Genomic DNA, 21370 nt, shown 5'->3' with positions numbered 1-21370 from the left:
TGCAAAAATAATCTCAGTATCAGAAAAAATGCATGAAATATATTTTAGGAACAAAATTGTACAAATATCCTATCAAATAAACATTCAGTAAAGGCAGAGGAAACATAATTTCTATCAATATATTATTTTAATGTTCTAAATACAGTCAGCAAAAGAAAGAAAGGTGGCGTATTTGCCATAAAGTATTCACAGCTTTCTAAAGTTGCAATTTTCTTGAGGACAGCCTTAACATATACTAGTTTCAAAATAGATAAAAATTTCCTTTCTGTATCTGACACAAATCTAATGTTTTAACTTCTGGATCTGCCAATAGCTGCATTCACATAACCCACAGTGACAAGATGTTTAAAAACATGGTTTACTGAACAAGCTATTGTGGCCTGGCTTTTACCGAATACTACATCATAATGGATATATTTGCATATCATATTAATCCAAAAGCAAACAAATATTCTGGAACAGTGTGGTTGAGGTATGTGATCTGCTAGATGACTCCTAATTATGTGCATATTAGAGCAGAGCAGTGGAGAAGATAGTTCAGGTTCTTAAGACAGTACACCTTACAGTAGCCATCTGCCACTAATGAATATAGGAATTATATCTCTTGAGCAAATCTAGTGTAGAAAATAAGTATCAGTATTAGTGACTATAGAGAATTTCCTTGTGCATTTTATTTAAGAAAAGCATCAATTATATAGACTTTAAATAAACCAGTTAAGTGGGCCTTGCTGATAGAATCTGGGGGCTGGAAATCATCTACATTGATTTTAGCCATGATATTAATTACCAAGCAGAAAGCCCCAATTTAAATTATTGATTTTAATCAACCCTTTTATCTGTATGTCAGTTAGACACAAAAGGTACACTGCGTGATTTATTCAGCTGAGTAAGACTCTTCTTCCCCTATTGATATAATAGTACCACACAAAAAAAGATATAACTAAACATTTATTTAGAATCTTTTCATTTTATCAGGTATTGTGGCTTATCAGTTTATAAAATAGTCTGAGAATAGTAAATATAGAACCTCTCATATACCTTTGGAATTTCTTGTACTTGAAACAATGTCCTAATCTATGATTTTGTGGAGAAATTCCTGGAAGAGAGATTATGTCTGCAACTGAAAAATCAGTCTAAATATTTTTTTTGTTTTCTGGCCATTTCCAGCTTTATAGAAAGATCAGTCCAATCCTTTGCTTCCTTCTCCCCGATCTGTATCCAGCTGCTCGCTTTATAGGCATTGCAATTTTAAAGATTGGTGCCAATGTATATTTTATCCTCCTTGTATTTTTCATCCTCTTTTTCATGTTTTTTAGACCTGCAGGTGGGTGGGGCTATCAGTGATTGTAAGTACTGAAAATCTTTATGGCAGTGGACCAGGATTAAAATTCCAGGAAGTAATTAAAGATCTGGGCATAATTCAAAACATGTACGCTCTAATACTGACAGGATTGTTTTGATCTCAGAGCCATTTACTATGAAAAAGAAGGTGATAGGACGAAGTTAGAAACAGAATAACAGAGTCTTTTCAATGCTGAATTTCTCTTTCATTGTCCCATTTTTGGCCTTTTAGGGTTTCCTAAAACTGGCATTTTATGACTTTGGAAATCACCTAGTTTCTAATCTATGGCTCTGGATTTCACCAAAGGATTTGATCCCAAAGGTGTTCTGAGCGTTCTTATTGTGTCAAACTCCTTGTTATGACCCGGGGCAGGGCTCTAGAGAGTTCTTTACTTCTCTTAACAAATGTTTCAGCCAAAGGCCCTCCAACAACCAATAAGACTCCACCCTTACACTACTCTGAAGGTAACCACTCTCAGACTCCCAAACCCAGCCCCAGTAGTACAGAGAAAGTCCAGAGAGTAGGAACATGCTCACAAGGCAAGGTCCAGATTTCTAAATCCAATCCACCAAGCAGAATCCACGCACAATACAAAGGCAGTCCTCAGGACAAAAAAGACAAATCACAAAAAAGAAGCAGTTCCAAAGCTCCAGTGAAGCAGAGGCCAAATGCAATCCACAAGAGAAGGGCTAGGTCCAAACCAAAACATGAAAAGCAATCTTCCAAGCAAGGCAAACAGCAAACAGGCATGAGTTGAAGCGGGGGAGTATAAACCAAAGTAAACAATTGTTCCTGGCAAAGACTAATTCCCCAAGGTTTCTCCTTAAGATACTCCTCTCCAGATGTTCCTTGTGAGGAGGGGTGGGACGACCGTCTCCAGAGTACCCTTGCAGCCCTTCTCTGGACTTTCCTGCGCTCCACTCTCCTTGCCCTTGGATTGAGTGGAGTAGACAGTTATTACTCATCAGAAGAGATTGGCTGCCTATCAGCCCCACTGTTGGTCAGCAGCCGATCCTCCTCTTCATCTGTGCAGGTAGGCAGCTCTCCGTCTGGTCAACCACCTCTATTAGGGAAATACTTTAAGAGCTGACCAGCTGCTACAGTGATATAAGACAGGGAATGAGTAGCAAGGTTTTTGGGCTGATATGACTTTAAGAGGCTGTATATATATATAAGAGAGGCCCTGTGAGGGCATCTGTCTCTCTGTGTGTGCTTCTGTGCTATAGTTGATTGATTGATTGCCTGGCTTTCCTAGTATGTGTATGTATATATTCCTTGTAGATAAACCACTATTTGAAAGACAAACCTCTGTTTACTGTATTTTGCTCTTGGGTTGTCTCAAAATAGTCACACTGTGTGCACACTGACAACCTCCCCCAATGCCTGAGGGTCCTAGGACAGCATAGTCCTCAGTCCCTGGTGTACCTTCCCTGTCAGACAGTCCCAGTTCCAACTCCTCCTCCGAACCGGGTTCTGAGGGGGCCCATGACACTCCTAGCCTCTAACCATAGAAAGGGTATAAATTTATGTTATGCCACAGTTGAACAATAGTCTACTGAACAAGGTAGAGTTAACTAGGTTCACACAACCTAGCTAACTTATTTAAAGGAGTTATATTGGTAACAGTTATGAAGAACTATGAATGACATCTATATGACACTGTCTTTGCTAATGTATTTTGATAAATTTTCTGGAATTTAAAAGGTGAATACTTTGTTTTCATTCAGTTGAAAAAGAATGGCTGTATCTTGTGAAATTAAGTTCATGATTTCTAAATGCAAGTGTTATGTAATTTCTACTTTAGGAAATTTAGATTGTCTTTTTCCATATAATTACTAAGTAACAACTAAAATTTAAATACTGTTATTAACTAGAGTTAAACTTTTGTGACAAAATGGCATACATAGTGAAAGTTACAAAAGCAGATAATTATTTTGAGTTTTACACATTAAAAATCTGCTCTGGGTAAGAACAAAATAGTGCCCTCTTTTTGTCAGTGTTAGGCACTAACTGAATACATATTATGTGCCCTACAAATTTATAGACAATAATTAGGAAAAAAAGGTGCCTTCAGCCACCTCGCCTAAATGCTGTGATATCTGGAAATGTTCTTGTTGGAATGGTAGAAATTAGAAATGCAACTTCTCTAAAAACTTTAGCCAAGCTAGACTCAAATGAGTTTGGTTTGCACATGCAAAAAGCCACCTACCATAATTCTGTCCTGCTATTCAGCAGGTTGCAGAAGAAATTATAGCATTATTTTGGCATTTGGGGAGATATCAGAATTTCATTCATTTCGTTCATTTTATTAAATTTGTATACCGCCCTACTCCCGAAGGACTCAGGGCGGTGAACAGCCATAGAATAAAACATATAAATACAAAATTTAAAATAGAATAAAACAAATTAAATAATTTGGCTGAATTTTAAAACCCCAATAATTTAAAACCAAATTTAAAATTTCCATTTAAAAAGGGGAAAAATCTTAGGTCAGGCCAGCTTGATGAAATAAGAACGTCTTGAGCGTGCGACGGAAGGTGCGCAGATCCGGGATCCTCCGTATCTCCGGGGGGAGCTCGTTCCAGATAGTAGGTGCCCCCACAGAGAAGGCTCTCCCCCTGGGGGCCACCAGTCGACATTGTTTGGCCGACGGCACCCAGAGGAGCCCTTCTCTATGGGAGCGTACTGATCGGTGGGAGGCTATTGGTGGTAACAGGCAGTCCCGTAAATAACCAGGTCCTAAGCCATGGAGCGCTCTAAAGGTGATAACCAAAACCTTGAAGCGCACTCGGAAGACCACCGGGAGCCAGTGCAGCTTGCGCAGGAGAGGCGTTACATGGGAGCGCCACGTCACTCCCATCACCACCCGCGCGGCCACCATTCTATTAGAAGAGCATATATTACAGATTTCATTTATACCATTTGCCCCCCCAAAACCATATGAAGTGACAATGCAAATTAGTTATAATGACTTTTTTTTATCTTTCACCAAATAAATATAAAACTTTTAAAAAACAAAAGTTCTAAAACTTTGAAATAATTTGTAAATAAATAAATGTTTCTAGTTTGAAACATCTAGTATGAGCCATGGTGGTGCAGTGCTTAGAATGCAGTACTGCAGGCTACTTCTGCTGACTGTGGGCTGCCAGCACTTTGGCAGTTCGAGTCTCACCGGCTCCAGGTTGACTCAGGCATCCATCCTTCTGAGGTCGGTAAAATGAGGACCCAGCTTTTTGGGAGCAATATGCTGACTCTGTAGACTGCTTAGGAAGGGCTGTAAGGCATTGTGAAGAGGTATATAAGTCTAAGTGCTATTGCTATTACCAGAAAAATAAAATATAAGGCCTGGAGAAGAAACAAATTGCATTTTAGAGCAACTCAGTGCAGTAGTAAAGCTTGAGATGTACAGGTCTCAAGTGTGCATTTTGATCAAAATATCAATTGATACTGAGGATGCCGAACAAAAGGTAGACTTGAAATTCTTAGAACAAGAATTAAAAATATACCACCTGTATCACAGTCCCTTTATGTGATGGGGACCTTGCTTGAACTAGATTATACAGTTTTAAAACTGGAAAGGATGAATTCTAAGGAAGCCAGAATGGTCTCTAAAGGGTGGGAGAAGAAATATTACGTTATTTGATGAGAGTTAGCTTAAGGAAAAGGGCAAATAAGAACAGGGCATGGTAGAAGAATATAAAACTATACATAGTATAGTAAAATAAAGCAACTCTGAAGTCATTCTGTCAAACTGAACATTGAGAGAATCAAAGTAGGCAAAAACAATCACTGCACATAGTTCAGGTGTGGCATTTCCAACCGTAAGATGTACTGTTGGTCATCACTTTGGACCATTTTAAAACTGAGATAGACAAATTCATGAAATACAAGGCTATAATGCTTAGTCACATTTGCCTTTGGATGCCAACTGTTGAAAAACCATTGGCAGCAGAGTACCATTATTCTTGTTGCAATTACTCTTATAATTTTGTCATAGGCATTTGTTTGTTCATGAGGGGAGCTTGGATTAGATAGGTACTTAATATGATCCAGCTGATTGCTGCTGTTACAGCCACATCATACCTGCCTGTACTGTGAGAAATTTTCATTTCAATAACATGACAAATAAATTGAGTGTGCGTGTGTGCATATATATAGCAAATAACTCACAAAATCTATGCACTATATGAAATGCCATGGAATATGCTTGAATTATATATTGTATTATACTTCCAAAATGCTTAACTAACACTGTTTGGCTGTTGGCCAAACAGTGTCGACTGGCGGCCCCCAGGGGGGAGAGCCTTCTCTGTGGGAGCACCTACCATCTGGAACGAGCTCCCCCCAGAGATACGGAGGATCCCGGATCCGCGCACGTTTCGTCGTGCTCTCAAAATATTTTTATTTCAGCAGGCTGGCCTGGCCTAACTCTCCCTTTTAAATTTTTAAATCGTTTAATCTGTTTTACAAATTGGGTGTTTTAAATTTGTTTTCGGCCAAAATATTTAATAATTTTAATGGACTTTTAATGTTTGTATTATCTGTGTTTTATCTTGGCTGTTCACCGCCCTGAGTCCCCCGGGAGTAGGGCAGTATAGAAATTTGATAAATGAATTAATTAATTAATTAACAAAGAATGCCAGCTGCTATGAAAAAAGAAAACTGCTCAGTTACTGAGGGCCAGCTGCAAGCAACTAGAAACTATATAAAACACTATTCTTTTGCCCACCAGTTTAACTAGTTTTACATATAATGTTACAGCATACCCAGTGTCAGTAACCTGAAAACTGTTGATTGCTGAATGCATTTGTTTAAATATTCTGTTCTAAAACAAAATGGGGAAGAAAAAGTAAGTCATACTGATAATTAATAGCTTGCAGTCTCTTCTAAATATGATTACTCAAAACAATAAGCATATTCTGGTTCATGAGTTTTACAGTTTTCCCCCTAAGAAGTATATTTTAAAATGAATATGAAGTATTTAATTGTAATACAGTAGTAGCTTGGTACTCAATTGCTTTGAAACGCATCAAATTTGGTACTCAATACATTTTGACACAAAAATGTTGTTCCGGTTCTCATCATTTGTTTCGTGCTCAATGCACAAACTAGAACTTGTTGGTGTTGGTTGCCTTGGGACTCACTACATTATTCCTTATGGGAAACATTTATTTGGCACTCATCATTTTTGGTACTCATCGCACTTCCCAGAAACAATTAATGATGAGTATCAAGGTACTACTACATTCATGTTTAAAATGCCTGCAGTTGTTTAAGTCTTCCAAATGGCCATTGTTAAAGTTGTGTGGTAACTTTTGACTAAAAGTCCTTAGAGTATCCATAAACTATTCAGATAGCACAATCCAATGTGGTTTCCTGAAATTCCAGAGGATTTCTTTAAAGAATTTAATGATTGCTAGAGCGACATACTATATATTATTTTAGAAAATCTCTGCAGGTCTTAAACTTGAAGTCTGTCTCTTTTAGATTCTGTTGCACAAAGTGCTTCCCTCTTCTTTGACTGCTTTCAGCATCTTTATGCTGTTTTCCAAATTTCCAAGTAACTTATAAAATTATCAGAATTATGGAGTACATTTAGTGTGTTTTGAAGATGGAGCTCAGTTCCATTTTACACATCTATCTCGCAATGTAACCATTTGAGGCTCTCTACTAAATTGAGTGATGCTGTTTAGAGTTGTGTGACTTCAATTCTGAAAGACTGATGGCAACTCTAGAACCAGGGGTCCCTGTAGCTAGAGCTATATGGAGCGTAAATAAAATCCAGTGTTCAATGTGTCCTCAAAAGGGAGATGTTGAAGAACATGTTTTGTGTGACAAAGATTCGGATGAAAGCCTAGAGGGTGGTGGATAACATTCTTCTACCAGTTTGTACATACACATATATATGTTATTAATAGACTTTTACTCTGGTTAGTTATTGTATGAAGTGAAGAACTTGAGAAAAACGAGTTGTATTAAAACAGAGCCCATGACATTAATGTTTATTCTTGGAATAATGTTCTTTGTATTCACAATTGCCTCACTCCTCCTTGATGGGTTAAGTTTATTACCTCTGTCAGCTATAATTACCCTTTAAAATAGTGTTTGTCAGTTCTGCCCCCTTTTTGTTAAATAGATATTGTAGCACCAAGCTTGAAGGAGGTGGTTTATCTCCCATCATAGGAGAACAGGCAAATTAAATATGTACTCTGAAAAATCATTATTCGGTATGTGTGGAGATCCCTAAAGTGGTAAGATTGTTGAAGGCTTTAATCGTGACTCATGCACAAACAGCTGGAAACTGTACCATTAGTAATGCCTGTAGAGAAGGAAATCTTACTCTGGGCCTTTGTGCTCCACAGTTTTATTGCGCAATAAATACACACCAGTTGAGTGCATTTTCTGACAATTTTGCGCTTCTGTTGGTGTGAAATTATGTTTTCTAGGAACTCAAAGCATATATAGGAAAATTGGGTTCTTTCCTAGAAAACATAGCTTCTGTAGTAAGGCTTCCAGAATTGAGTGGAAGATGGCTGACTGAGTATCATGAACACATCTGGGCATTGCTGTGGTGAATGTCATTACTCCATTTATTGTCTTCCTTATTTGCCTATTTGCTATTGTGAACTATAAAGTATGTGCTATGAACAAGTGGGGAATACCAAGGAAGCTTCTATCTGCTGGAGCGCTCTGATGTTTTATGTATGTACAAATCTCGGTGTTTTTTTAATATACAGCTTTAAACATTATCTACTCTTTAACTGTATGTGTTTCTAAATTATTATATCTGTATCCTCCATCAGTTGTGCTAACAATGTAACCTAACACAATAAAATTAAGAAACAAAAGGAGAATTAAAGTAGTGGTTTAAATATCATTAAATCTACATTTAAAATAGCAGAGGAACTATAACAGGAATAAAATTAGAGACGTAAATTGACTACATTCCTTAGTTAAATCTGAGAATACATACCATAATTTTTTCCCAACTAGTTGCAGTTCTTCAGAGTTGTTTCTAAACAGGTGATCTTTGAAGGACAATGCTGATCTTGAGTGTCATGATAGACAGGCAAGCTGTTATCATTATCTCCTTAATTAGCCATTAAAGGACGAATATCTTCAGATGACTTTATGCAGAATCATACAAAAAGGTGAGATAACACCAATATCTCATAATGTGATCTATATCAAGGGAAAGTAACTTGCAATTATCCATATTTTCCAAAAGTATACAGGGTCTCCCACTATTGAGCATATTGGGAATTATAGTTTGGGAACATTTGGAAGGCCTCAAGTCTCCTATTCTGCTGTATAGGTTTAAATTAGTACACTGAAATGTACTAATTTATCTAGATGTATGGCAAACTGTTCTAGGATGGGAAAAGTAGCTGAATGTTTTAGATTGGGTGATAAAACAAGAATATCAAAATAACATTCTTACTACTAGGTTTTCTTGGATACCAAAATGCTATGACCTCTCTAAGCTATATCTTGCACATTACTCCTACCGCGAGTTATTTTTCCACATTGCCTCTATCTCACATAATTTTATTTGCAGCAACACAGTTTATATCTTTAATTTTGCACTCAACAGGCAGATGAAACAAGGAGCACTTGAAAATTAAAAATTATCAGCTGTGGGAGAAATGCCACTATTTTCAATGTCTGTCTAAAAAATCAGACTTTTGGCCTTACGTGCTTTGATCAAACGGAGAAGTGTATTTAAGTTCAGTTGGCTACAATTTTGCTATCTTAATGGAATATGCATCTGTCTTTGAGATGTACTAGTGACCTGCCTTCCCCTTTCTTGGATGACCTCCAGCTATGCAGTGATCTAGTCCCCACTAGAGTTGAGAAGTGCTTTGAGCTGTCTGTCTTTCTTTTAGAAAAGACAGTGTGATAGCAATATGCTCGCTTATGTCACTGATGCTATGAAGGTTTTTTCCTTTCTTCCAGTTTTATTGTGAATGTGACCTGAGACCTTACAGCAGGATAACACAACCTGTTCCCCTCTGAATACTCTAAACTTCAATTTCCCTGTAGGCTGGGACTCAGGGCCTTTGTATTGAAAATGATCTGGAGGATATCAGGTTGACCACCTTTTCCTTTCTGGATCTCATGAGTTTGGGGTGCACTTGTCCCCTGTGTGTTTTTCTTCTAAAGAATGGAATGAAGTTTGTCCTACAACCGAAGTAAATGTAGGGCAGGAGAAAGGCTGGCTGGTGTATCTTCTCAAAAAGGAGGTGGATAGATTTTAAAGCAGGTTTAAAACTAACTCAATATACTTTTGCTTTCTGTTTTTAATGTTTGTGTTTCAATTTATCATTTCTTGATTTTATGCCCCAGGTTTTCATACATAGTTATTGCTGTTAAGAATGGCATAGAGAAAAGATTGGAGCGCATCACTGTTTTTGCAACACAAGCAGCAGGGCTGTTTTCATCTAGCGTAACAGAGCCCAACATGCTGGCTGTATTCATATGATTAGCTGGAGGGTGGTTAATTAGCTTTTTCCAAGCCTTGTCATGATCTAGAAATGCAACTGTTCACTAGTCAAGATTCCTTTTTGTCAATATGTTGTTCTATGGATGCTAGAATCAAATAAAGCAAGTAGTTGTATTCTCTTGGGTATCGATTACGTAATATTAATGTCCCTCCAAGTATTCTTAAATGCAAGTGCAACCTATTATGCCAGTAGGTTATCCAGTGATTTAATAGGTTATCAAATTTAAATATATAAAAACCATTATTTCAGTATAGTGCATTGAAATTAACATTTGGTTTCAGTATAGCAGATGCATACTCAAATTCTTTCTCAGGTATAGAATCCAGAAATAGAGTTTTTCCACTGAGCTTATTTGCTTTTTTTTAACTTTATCTTTTCTTTCTTGGTTTCCATTATTTTTTTTTCTTTAAGTATTGTTTTGTTTAATTATGGCTTCAGTGTATTATGGAGTTTTGCTATTATTTTATTTTATTTTTTAAATAGCATTGTTAAAAAGTTTCTTATGGTACAGACACTGTTAGCTGTTGGATTTTACTGTCTGCCTTTTTAATTGCACATAATGTATGAGAGAAATACACAACTGCATTTCTTTTTTCATAAACGATGGAATAGGTTGAAATAGAGTATATGATATATATGATAAATCTGGAAGATTGATGATAGGGATTTTGAATTATAGTCTCCTAGGTCCTGTGACATTTAACTACTGCACTTCACTGGCTACCAAAAGTTAAATTCCAGATAGAGTTTCATACTGACAGATGGTACTTCTGAAATAAGCTTTTGGGCAGTACCTTGTAATAAGCCAAATTGAAATGAGTCTATTTTCCATTGTTCAATTTCTTTTCCTTCTTTTGCAAGAAATACAAAAATTCAGAGGCCAGGTGCTAGGGTCTGCAGTTTGCAAGAATTATGATGAAAAATGGTAAAAGCTTTGTAAAAAAGTAAATGATGTGAAGTGGGTACACGGGTAGTCCTTGGCTTGTGACCATTTGTTCAGCAACCATTCAGACTTGCTAAGCAGTGAACGAAGGGACTTATAAGGTGTGTCTGCCGTTACAGCCATTTCAGCACCCCCGTTGTTACATGATAAAAATTCAGGTGACTGGCAGACTGCCCACAGTCTTTGACCACAAAGGCATTGCCACTCCCCCACCTGTATATCTCCCCCCACCATCTAACCTAAGCCACCTTGCATAGCAGCTCTCTGTCTCAGCACTGGGCTACACCTGAAGTAGAGGCCCAGGGCAGGGGTAAAATCCACTTACCATCGCTACGGATTTGCAAAGGAGAGCGTGCGCACGCCTCCTCCATGCACGCCTCCTCCAGGGCCTTCTGCACATGCGCAGAGGGTCAAAAACAGGACATGATGACATCCGGGCGGGTGGGCAGAGCCTCCCACCGTTGGCACTACCAGTTCGCCCGAGTCGGATAAAACCAGCTGAATTTCACCACTGGCCCAGAGACTTCAGCAGTCTCAGCCAGTTTCCACTATCCTGAGGCCTCAACTTCAGCCCTTGCACCATCACTGTCATTGAGAAATGCTACTTCGCTCCTTTCTCCAAGGCTCGATTGTCAAGGCTGACTCATAATGCGCCTCTATTCACAGCTTGACAATAGAAATGAAGGGAGTGGGGAGGAGAATGCTTGGAATGTATTGGGAGCTGGGAGGGAGGTGAGGAAGTTATGTGAGCCGTTTGCAGCCAGAGAAGATCCTGATACTTCAAGGCCATGCGATGGCAACCTTCCGAAGGCGCAGACTGTTTTCCTAAAATAAAAAGAATGTGTTGAATTGGTGGAAATGGATGGCTCAAATGGAGAAAAGGGGAAATTAAGTAGGCTTTTTGTCATGCGAAAACCTCAGAGCTAGCTTCGCTTCTTGTGTGCTTGCATGGATCTATCAGTAAAGTTATACTCTTGGTAAAATAATGTCCCAGGAGTTTCTTTTGCTACATATGCCAACAGAACAGTTGACACTGATTTTCCCCCATCACCCAGCATTCCCTAAGATCTGCCACACCCTATTCACCTTCAGACATTTTTCTCCTGCTGCTGAAAGGCCTGCACAGCCTATCTGAAATAACGCATGGACATACCAGACTTTCAAAGCTGCCTCACGCCATTCCACAAGCCTCACATAATTTGGAGAATGAGGCTTCCGAAGCACTATGAGAATGGGTCCTTACTTGGGACTCCATCCGCTTAACAACCTGCAAGATTGTTAAATGAAATAACTGGAAGCGCCAGGATTGTGGTTATTGAGTGAAGCAATCCTGTGATGTCCCACTTAATGTCTGTTTCTCTCAACAACTAAGATTCTGATCCTAGTTCTGGTCAAAACTCAAGATCTCTCTCTCCCTCCCTCCCTCTCTGTGCACGCACATGCATACACCCACACATGGAATCTAGGGTAATTTCAGAATGTATCTAATGAATTAAACTTTCAAGGGGCCCAGGAGGGAAGAGGGATCAAAATCCTTGCTCTGTCTACCATTTAGTAGACACTGAGCACAAATTGGGGTTTACTCCAGTATTTTCTGTTTGTTCCACAAATGCTGACAGAGAAGTGAAGTATAAAGTTTGCATGTGTGTTCATATAAGTACAATAAAAAATAGCATGCAACAGAAACTGAATTGAATATGAACAACAAAAATCTTTAAGAGGAATTAGATAATTGTTAGGCATTTAATGTACAGTAAGTCAGGATGATGGCGTAGAGATGAATTAAGAAAGAAACAGAAGAGATGAATGACACCTATGAAAGTTCTTCCAAGAAGAAAAGCTGAAGAAATATTTTGAAATGTCAGATTGAATTGAAAGTTCCCATGCCTCACAATAAAAATAAATGTTGTTCAGTGCTTGCTCAATAAATGATAATACATTTTGTTGTTCAGAGATATTTGCTACTATTTGCATAGTAGTATTTTTGCCCACCAGTAACTATTTCATTCATTGTTTAATTGGAATGCTTTTTTTCTCTTTCTGAATTTTCCTTGCAGATTGGACAACTTGCTTTCAAAGGCATGAAACGATTAAACCGAATCCAGTCTATTGTTTTTGAAACTGCCTACAACACAAATGAGAACATGCTAATATGCGCACCTACTGGGGCCGGAAAAACGAACATTGCCATGTTAACAGTTTTGCATGAAATCCGTCAGCACGTCCAGCAGGGTGTTATCAAAAAGGATGAATTTAAGGTAGGAATTCAGTGAAGTAGTTTGACAGAGCTTCATGTATGATTGTCATGTTTATATCAATCTAAGAAATTTTCAAAGACCTCTTGTTTTCTCCAATACATACAGCTACAAAGCTTGTTGATTTAGTTGATTGCTGGTTCACAATTCCTTTTTTGGTTCTGGAAATGTTGCTTGCCTGTGTGAAAGGAGTTGGAAATATATTTAACTTAGGTGCAAAACAAATGTTCAAAACAATAGGCCTTTATAAATAAAATACATTGTTTTGTTTAAAAATAGCTGAGCATTTATTCTGAAAATAACCAAAATCCACATGCAGCTATTAATTTTCTTGCTGTCTATGTGCTCAGTTTCATTTTTTTACATAAATTATTATTGTTATTAGTTGATGTGAATATTCAGGGTTGAACATTTTGCTTATTTATCAATCTAGCATCTTTTTCACTGCAGATAGTTTATGTTGCTCCTATGAAGGCATTGGCAGCTGAAATGACAAATTATTTCAGCAAACGTCTGGAACCACTGGGCATCATGGTGAAAGAGCTGACAGGCGACATGCAGTTGTCAAAAAGTGAAATTCTCCGAACTCAGGTACCTATTTACTTTCTAGGGCACTCTTGACAGTTTATAAAGAATAACAGTTGAGCCCATTGTGTCTCATTACTACCCTACATGAGATGAGAACACACACATCATTCCCTGCCTGAGCAGTGCAAGGAATGGATTGGTGGTGCTAAGCAAACTGTCTTCAAACAAAACTTTCTCCATCATTTATTATCTGGAATCAGTGGCACTGTTTGATGTTCCAAAATGCTGTCCAGTGACTGACACAGCTGGAGTTTTTAATAGGCCTTAAAAGAGAAGGTGGAAAATCTTCCCGATGGTAATGTGGTAATAACATTCAAAATTCCATATTAAGAAGTGCTTTATTGGATTAGGGCAGGGGTGAAATGGTCCCAGTTCAGACCGGATCGCCCAATCCAGTAGCAATGGCGGCGGGTGGTTCGGAGAACCAGTAGCAAAAATCCCTGTGCCCCCCCACACCATGCCCAGCTGAGCTGCACGATCATCAGAGGCTTTTTTTTTTTTTTAACTTTTCAAAGCATTTTTTCTACAACCTCTTTTGCCGAAAAAATGCTTTTAAAAGTTAAAAAAAAAAAAGCCTCTGATGATCGCACGGCTCAGCTGGATCGTTGGAGGCTTTTCAAAGCATTTTTTTTCTGCAACTTCTTCGGCTGAAGAGGTGGTAAAAAAAATGCTTTGAAAGCCTCTGACGATCCCAGCTGAGTTGCCTGATTGGCAGAGGCTTTTCAAAGCATTTTTTTGCAACCTTTTCGGCTGAAGAGGTTGTAGAAAAAATGCTTTGAAAAGTTAAAAAAAAAAAAGTTGGTCACGCCCACCCAGTCACATTACCCCCCCTCCCACCAAGCCACACCCACAGAACCGGTAGTAACAAATTTTACATTTCATCCCTGGATGAGGGCCAGCTAAGTGAGAACCAACCACATCTTCCTAGAAATGTATGGATATGATTGTCTGGCTTCTTCGTAGTATCTAGGTAGGCAGGAGGTGAATGATCCATTCAGTTCTCCTAGCTCAGCTTTCTGTAACTACTGCACAAAAGGATGGGTATTCCTAGCATTCACAGGCAGCACAACTGCTAAATTGGGTAGGAATTTTGCAAGTTTCCATCTCAAATATCTGGTGACACTAGTTTAGGAAAGGTTGTAGTTATTTCTGGTTTTCTCTGCTTTTTATAAATCCTTTTTGAAATGAGCGTCCCATCCTTCTCTTGATGAGGTAGAGAATTCAGGAAGTCCATTATATGTTAATTAAAGAGGCATGCTTCCTTTTTCTTTATTTTGAGCTATTGATGATCCATTTGAAGGAAGGATTCTGAGGAGTCAGACTTTTTAAAAGTAGTTTCTCTATACTGTTTAAAATGATATGCAGTGCTATTAACTGTTCCTTCAGTGGCTTTTTAAAAAAACAAAAGCCTTACAGCTTTATTTCTGAAAGAAGATGTTTCATAAATTTCATAAAGAAGAGAAATCCAGCAACTAATTTGTCCTTTAGGATTTCCATTTTTGTTTTTGTTCTTGTTTTAAGACTTTATTCTAAATTGAAAAGTCACTTATGTTGTCACTAGCATTTCCTAATAACACTTCCTCGTCCAAGGCAGTGTTGGAACTTCAAATCAACCAGTCGTAAGTCAAGATTACCTGTAAATATGCTTATGCATACACACACACATACCCACATGCACACATAAATACACCTTAGGTACTTTATAGGAATATAACAAAATAATGATTTCATGAATTAATACATAATACTAAGCCATAATTTATTTCATCTGTGGTTTGGCTAGATAAACTAGGTGTAAACTAAGCTATAAACCATCACTGATAAACCATAGCGTGTCCAAATATTATGTAGATTCTAACGTAGTATTTAAATAGTTCTCATGAATGAAGGCAAATATACGTGTCCTGGAATAATGTTGCAGGATCCAATCTGAGTCAGACTAAAGGTTTATTCTTCCAAGCTTTCAGGCAAGTGCTGGAGCCCATCCCCAGAGAACTTCTCCAGAACGTGTGAACAGCTCAGTGAATGAGAGAGAAGTTCCCTGAGGATGGACTCCAGCATGAGCCCAAAAGCCACAACGAATAAACCTTTGGTCTCGGTGACCGTCTGGATCCTTAAATATTTCTGTTATTAATTTTTAGTCCAAAGGTACTTGTATCATACGAAGGGCCTAATGTGTTTAAACAAATAATCTGTAAAAGGAAATGTACCTCATTATGGATGTGACTACCCTGTTTCCCCCAAAATAAGACATCCTCTGATAATAAGCCCAATTGGGCTTTTGAGTGCATGGCAATAAGGCCAAGCTCTTATTTCAGGGTTCAAAAAAATATAAGACAAGGTCTTATTTTGGGGGAAACACGGTATTTAGATACATAGTGGATACCTGCTATTTAAAACAAATGAATCAGCTTGTTCTCTGCTGGAATTCTATGTGCAAAGAAAAATCCTTAGAAACTGACTGTTGATCCCATAAACGCTTGATAGGTAGATTAGCACTCAGAAAATCAGATCATAGAAGATTTTTTTCTAAAGAACTGGTAATTGTAACATCAAATTTAACCACACAATTTATGGTTCGTGCATTAAATGAGATGGCTGTTGATGTGTTTTATTTTGATATAATATTCAAATTCTGAGTGAGAATCCTTAAGTAATCCCTTAAAAAGTCATCAGCACAATTCCTACATATTAACTGGTTTACTATTTTATAGAAATACAGGCTGATTTTAGTGAAGTGGAAGATTTTTTGCTTAGTTGTGCTTTTTCACGAATGGAGGAAATCGTTCAGAGGACTAAATAGAAGGCCATCTCAAAGTTTGAGTGATTGATTGCTCTTGCACTGACAGTGAAGGAGTAAGCAGTAAAACAGACAATCTAAGAGTTGAGGCTGGCAAATGATATTGAGAACTTTTGAAATGGGATGAGGATCTGATGGATTTCAAAAACTTGAGCTACGAAGATTTTATACCTCAATTGCAATTGAACATAATGCATAGATATTTTTTAATGTTAAGTCTCTTAAAAATAAGAAATGCAATTATTTGGTTCCAGAAGTGCCTAAAACAAGGATCGATATCAGTACTGCCATTTTGAACAGTTGAAGATGCAACATATTCTAAGGCATGTGTGTCAAACCTGATCGCATCATGTGACATATCGTGACTTTTTTGCCTGGGGTGGGCATGGCCTGAGCGTGATGCATCCAGCCCGCAAGCCGCCAGTTTAACACTCCTGTTCTAAGGCAATGTAGGTAGTTAACAACCACTTGTTTGGCAACCATTTGAAGTTACGGTGATGCTGAGAGAATGGCGGTTACAGCCAGTCCTTGAAGTCCTGGCTGTCCCAGCACCCCGCAATCATATGATTGCAATCTGGGCACTTGACAACTGACTCACCACATTTGCAGCATCCCACAGTCACACGATCATGATTTGCAACCTTCCCTGCCAGTTCCCCACAAGCAAAGTCAATGGGAAAGCTGGCATGGAAGGTTGCAAGTTGCTTAACACTCCCTGTCTGTGTTATCTCCCCAACTCCTCTGTGCTCATGCCACACCTCTGTTAGTCACTCCCTCATCCTCAAGACCCTCCCTGACCCTTTTATGTGCTCAAGCTGCACCTCCCTGCCACTTGTACACCTTCCCCCACCTGGCAGCAGCCAATCCAAGCCCCTCAATAGTTGCGCCAGGCTTCCTCACCACTCATGCAAACCTCCCTAAGCCGCACTGCGCTCAAGCCATTAAAAATGAAGTTCACATAACCTCAGCAGCAGCTAGTAGCATTGAAGCAGCCCTCACCTTCCACAATTTCATTCCCATGTGAGTCATGGGCCCTAGGATTTAGTCACATTCTGTAAGTTAGTCCATTTGAGATATTTCAAAAATCATTGATGCATAATTTTGCCCAGTTGAAGGCAATGAAAATAGGAGTTTTAGAGATGGTAGGTAGGTAGGTGGGTGGGTGGGGGGATGGATGGATGGATGTTGTACTTGGATAATAAAATGATGCACTGCAAATACTGTGTCTTTATTACATTTTTCAAATAGGGGTTCTTGTTCTTTTTATGCTTTCAGTTTTATTTACTTTCCTTTTTGTATATTTTTTGGAAAGAATCAGAATGAAATTGTTATTGGTTGCTGATCTGATCTGGTTCATAACTGACAATTGAATTATTATTTAAAGACTTGGACTTTTCAATAAACGAGAATACATATAGCCCAGGTTTGCATTCTGGAGTCCTTGCTGCTCTCTGTTGCTTGCTTGCAGGTATTTCAGTGTCATAAATAACATCATCATCACTTGGACATTTATTACGACAAGCAGTTGGTTAACACTGCTAAGTCTACAAGTATAATGAGCACCAATGTTTCTAGAGTTTTGCTCTGTTAAGCATGTGTGACAATTATTTCCTGAACAATTATCTTATTCTCAAGTGGGGGATTATATTTTGGATTTTGGGTTCTATTTTTTCTTACAAATAATTAAGAAATTAGTAGTTTTCCAGTTACTTCTCTGCTAAATATTCCATTTCTTCCCGTTATGTCTGCTGCATTTCCACCAGAAGGATTCTTTAATGCTAGAAAAGATAGCTATGTTTATGTCCTCCTTGCTCAGTCTGTAGCAGTGTTTCTTAAATTTGAGAAATTTAAGATGTGGGGACTGAAGAATTCTGGGAGTTGAAGTCCACATACCTTAAAGTTTCCAAGTTTGAGAAACACTGGCTTATAGCACATGCATTGTCCTCGTGCCTTTTCTACCCACTTCCAGGTGCCAGTGTGCTTTTCATATAAATGCTACGCCACCGGCTATGCCATAGGGCCCCTAAATAATGTCTGCATCATATTGTGGCAGTTGTTTCCACTGCTTTTTATCATGGTGAGGGAGGGTAGTATCGCATTCCCTTTTGCTAGTGCTTGCCTTTTTATTGCTAACCAAAATTTAAACCACCTCAACTTTTGGGGTAGGTAGACATATAGAGATTGACAGGAGCTGCTAGAAAGTTGTCATGATGGGATCAGCAGAGTTTCTGATGATAAGCAAGATTGGAACTAATGCTATTCCTGACTTAAGTTAGAAGAGTACTCTGTTAAAATTGATACATTTGACAAAGTACTTGTATTCTCCCCCCTCCCCGCCTCCACCCCCTGTAATAAATAACTAGGGAAAGGATTAATGCTGTATGTTTTGCACACAATCAGAATGCCTTCTTTTGATCAACATTTTGGCAAGGTTGTGTAACACTAAATAAGATTTATTCCGTTACTTTGCAGAGAAATCTAGCATTTCTAAGTGGCACAGCTAAACTGAGAGTAATTAATTTTTTCACAATGAGATCTTTTTGTCCCTTAAAAAAACTACAAATGGAAGTACAATAATGTACCCATTTTTCTTTTAAAAAATATAAGTAGAATATTCCCAAAGGCTTGTAATGGTGTTCAGAGCTAAATAAAGGGTTAAATCTGAAGCTCTCTTTAGTGAATTTAGCATTGTTTGGGGTATGTCTTTCAGAATGACATGTGTCCTAAACAAACTGTAACTTGCTGCTTCATTGTAAATGTAATTGGTCTTAGAACGGAATTCCATTGGTAAATTTGCACCCTTTCCACCCTAAATTAATTGTTAGTAGAGAACTTTGAGATCATTCTTTCCTTTCCCTGTGTGCAAATTTGTAGAACAATCAACAAGATCAAAGTAGCTGTTCTCTCTCTTTTTTTTTTAAAGGAGGGGGAGCTTTGGCTCCTAGTGAATTTGTCATATGCACTGCTGATGAATTTAGATGAGATTCTGTCTCATGGACAAATAATGTATTGCAAAGTGAAGATCCTAGGTTCATTTTGTGATGTGGAAAAGACCAATAGCAAGGATGCCCCCCACTTCCAAATCTGCCTGGGGAAAAAACTGCCAAAATCCAGGCTTCTGCTGAGTGGAAAGTAATCAAATGTTGGATACTGAATTCAATTTCTAGCAAAAGATGGAAGAAATTGTACTTCTACAGATAAACCCCAAGCTATGGGTATACTACATTGATGATACCTTTGTGATAATCAAGCACAACCAGGTTGATTAAACCTACCAAAGGATCAACAATGTCTTCACGGATATCCGATTTACAATAGAAACTCAGAATGACAACAAAGTATCATTTCTGGATGTCCTTGTAACCAGAACCACCAGTGGCCAATTTCTAACATCTCTGTACAGGAAGGCAACACATAAAGATCAAATCCTCAACTTCCTCAGCAACTACCCAAAATGCCATAAGCAAAGCTGCATCAGAACACTATTTGGGAGAGGGGAATCCCATTGTAACATGACGAGTCCAGATCAGCAGAACAAAAACACCTATACAAAGTCTTCAAGAGAAATGGATACCCATGAAACTTCATCCGGAGATGCCTACATACAAACAATACAGACACTCAAAGCAATACAATGAATACAACAGGAACAACAACAACAATCAGATGAATCACAATCCCCTACATACAGAATGTCTGAGAAATGACAGTAAGACTACTGTGCCAACGTGACCTCATAGTAGCTCACAAACCAACCTCAACTCTCAGACGGACCCTGTCAAAACCGAAAGGGTAGACAGAAACAAACAAAAGATCAGGCGTCATATACGGAATCCAGTGCAGCAACTGTGAAAACAACAATGTTGGACAAACAGGAAGAAAACTATCAACCAGACTTCCTGGCTGTCAAAAGACATGACCTACTATCCCTCATGTCACTCCACGAAGATTCAGAAGGTCACAAATTTGATCTAACTGGGACCACAGTTGTAACCCAGGTGAAATCAAGGAGAGAAAGAGAATTTCTCGAACCCTGATTTTCCACCAATAAGTCAATAAACAGACACATTGACATCTACCCAGTCTGCCAATCATTGAGAACGAAAGCTAGCATTTAGAACTAACAAACAGGAACCACATTATGCAGCAACAAAATTATAACCCATCGGCTCACAAGAAATCTGATCACGTCTCAGTAACAACAGCCAGCCATTCAAACTATCAAACAATCCAAAACCATACCATGACTCAGAAGCACCCAGATAAACAACTCTAATCCTAATCTGCATCACAGACACTACCTAACTATAGCCCAGCAACAACAGCCAGCCAATCAAACAGTCCGAAAACAGATCATGATTGAGAAATATTCAAAGAAACAACAGTCAGCCTAATTTGCATCTCATAAAAAGGTATTTAAAGGTGTGTGTTCTGACAGAAGAGCACAATTCAAAACGCACTGACGATGTCTCCTCGAATGGTAACGAAATGTTTGCAACCAAATTGCCAAGCTCAGAGCTCAAACCAACAGCCTAACTACCAACCCGAGCTACTAATATTCAAACACATTTCAATCAGACACTAATTTAAATAAGACACTAACAGGGTCGTGTGATCCCCTTTTACAACCTTCTGACAAGCAAAGTTAATGGGGAAACCAGTTTCACTTAACAACCATGTTACTAATTTAACAACTGCAGTGATTCACTTCACAAATGGGGCAAGAAACGTCATAAAATGAGGCAAACTCACTCAACAATTTTCTCACTTAGCAACATAAATTTTGGGCTCAATTGTGGTCGTAAGTTGAGGACTATCTGTGAAGCTTTCTTCAATTTTCTTAATCATTCAGTGTGTATCAGCAATAATGTCTTGTGTTTTTTGGCCTTTTCTAAAACCTTCTTAAACATCTGACATCTCTCTTCTGTGTAGGACTCT

At 38.3% G+C, this 21370-nt stretch overlaps 1 protein-coding gene across 1 annotated transcript in view; it reads left to right on the top strand.

The window, feature by feature from the left end:
* Positions 1-21370, top strand: part of ASCC3 (activating signal cointegrator 1 complex subunit 3) — a 211215-nt gene that overhangs the window by 27911 nt on the left and 161934 nt on the right. Inside the window, exons 9-10 of the mRNA XM_060689118.2 lie at positions 12847-13047; positions 13495-13635. Coding sequence (XP_060545101.2) covers positions 12847-13047; positions 13495-13635 — 342 coding nt within the window. The remainder of the gene's footprint in view (positions 1-12846; positions 13048-13494; positions 13636-21370) is intronic.

This window comes from Pantherophis guttatus, chromosome 1 (genome assembly GCF_059756535.1).
Source record: "Pantherophis guttatus breed Tessera chromosome 1, ASM5975653v1, whole genome shotgun sequence".
Classification (NCBI taxonomy): Eukaryota; Metazoa; Chordata; class Lepidosauria; order Squamata; family Colubridae; genus Pantherophis; species Pantherophis guttatus.
Note: the sequence above shows the minus strand (reverse complement) of the source record. Positions and strands in the feature narration are given on the sequence as shown.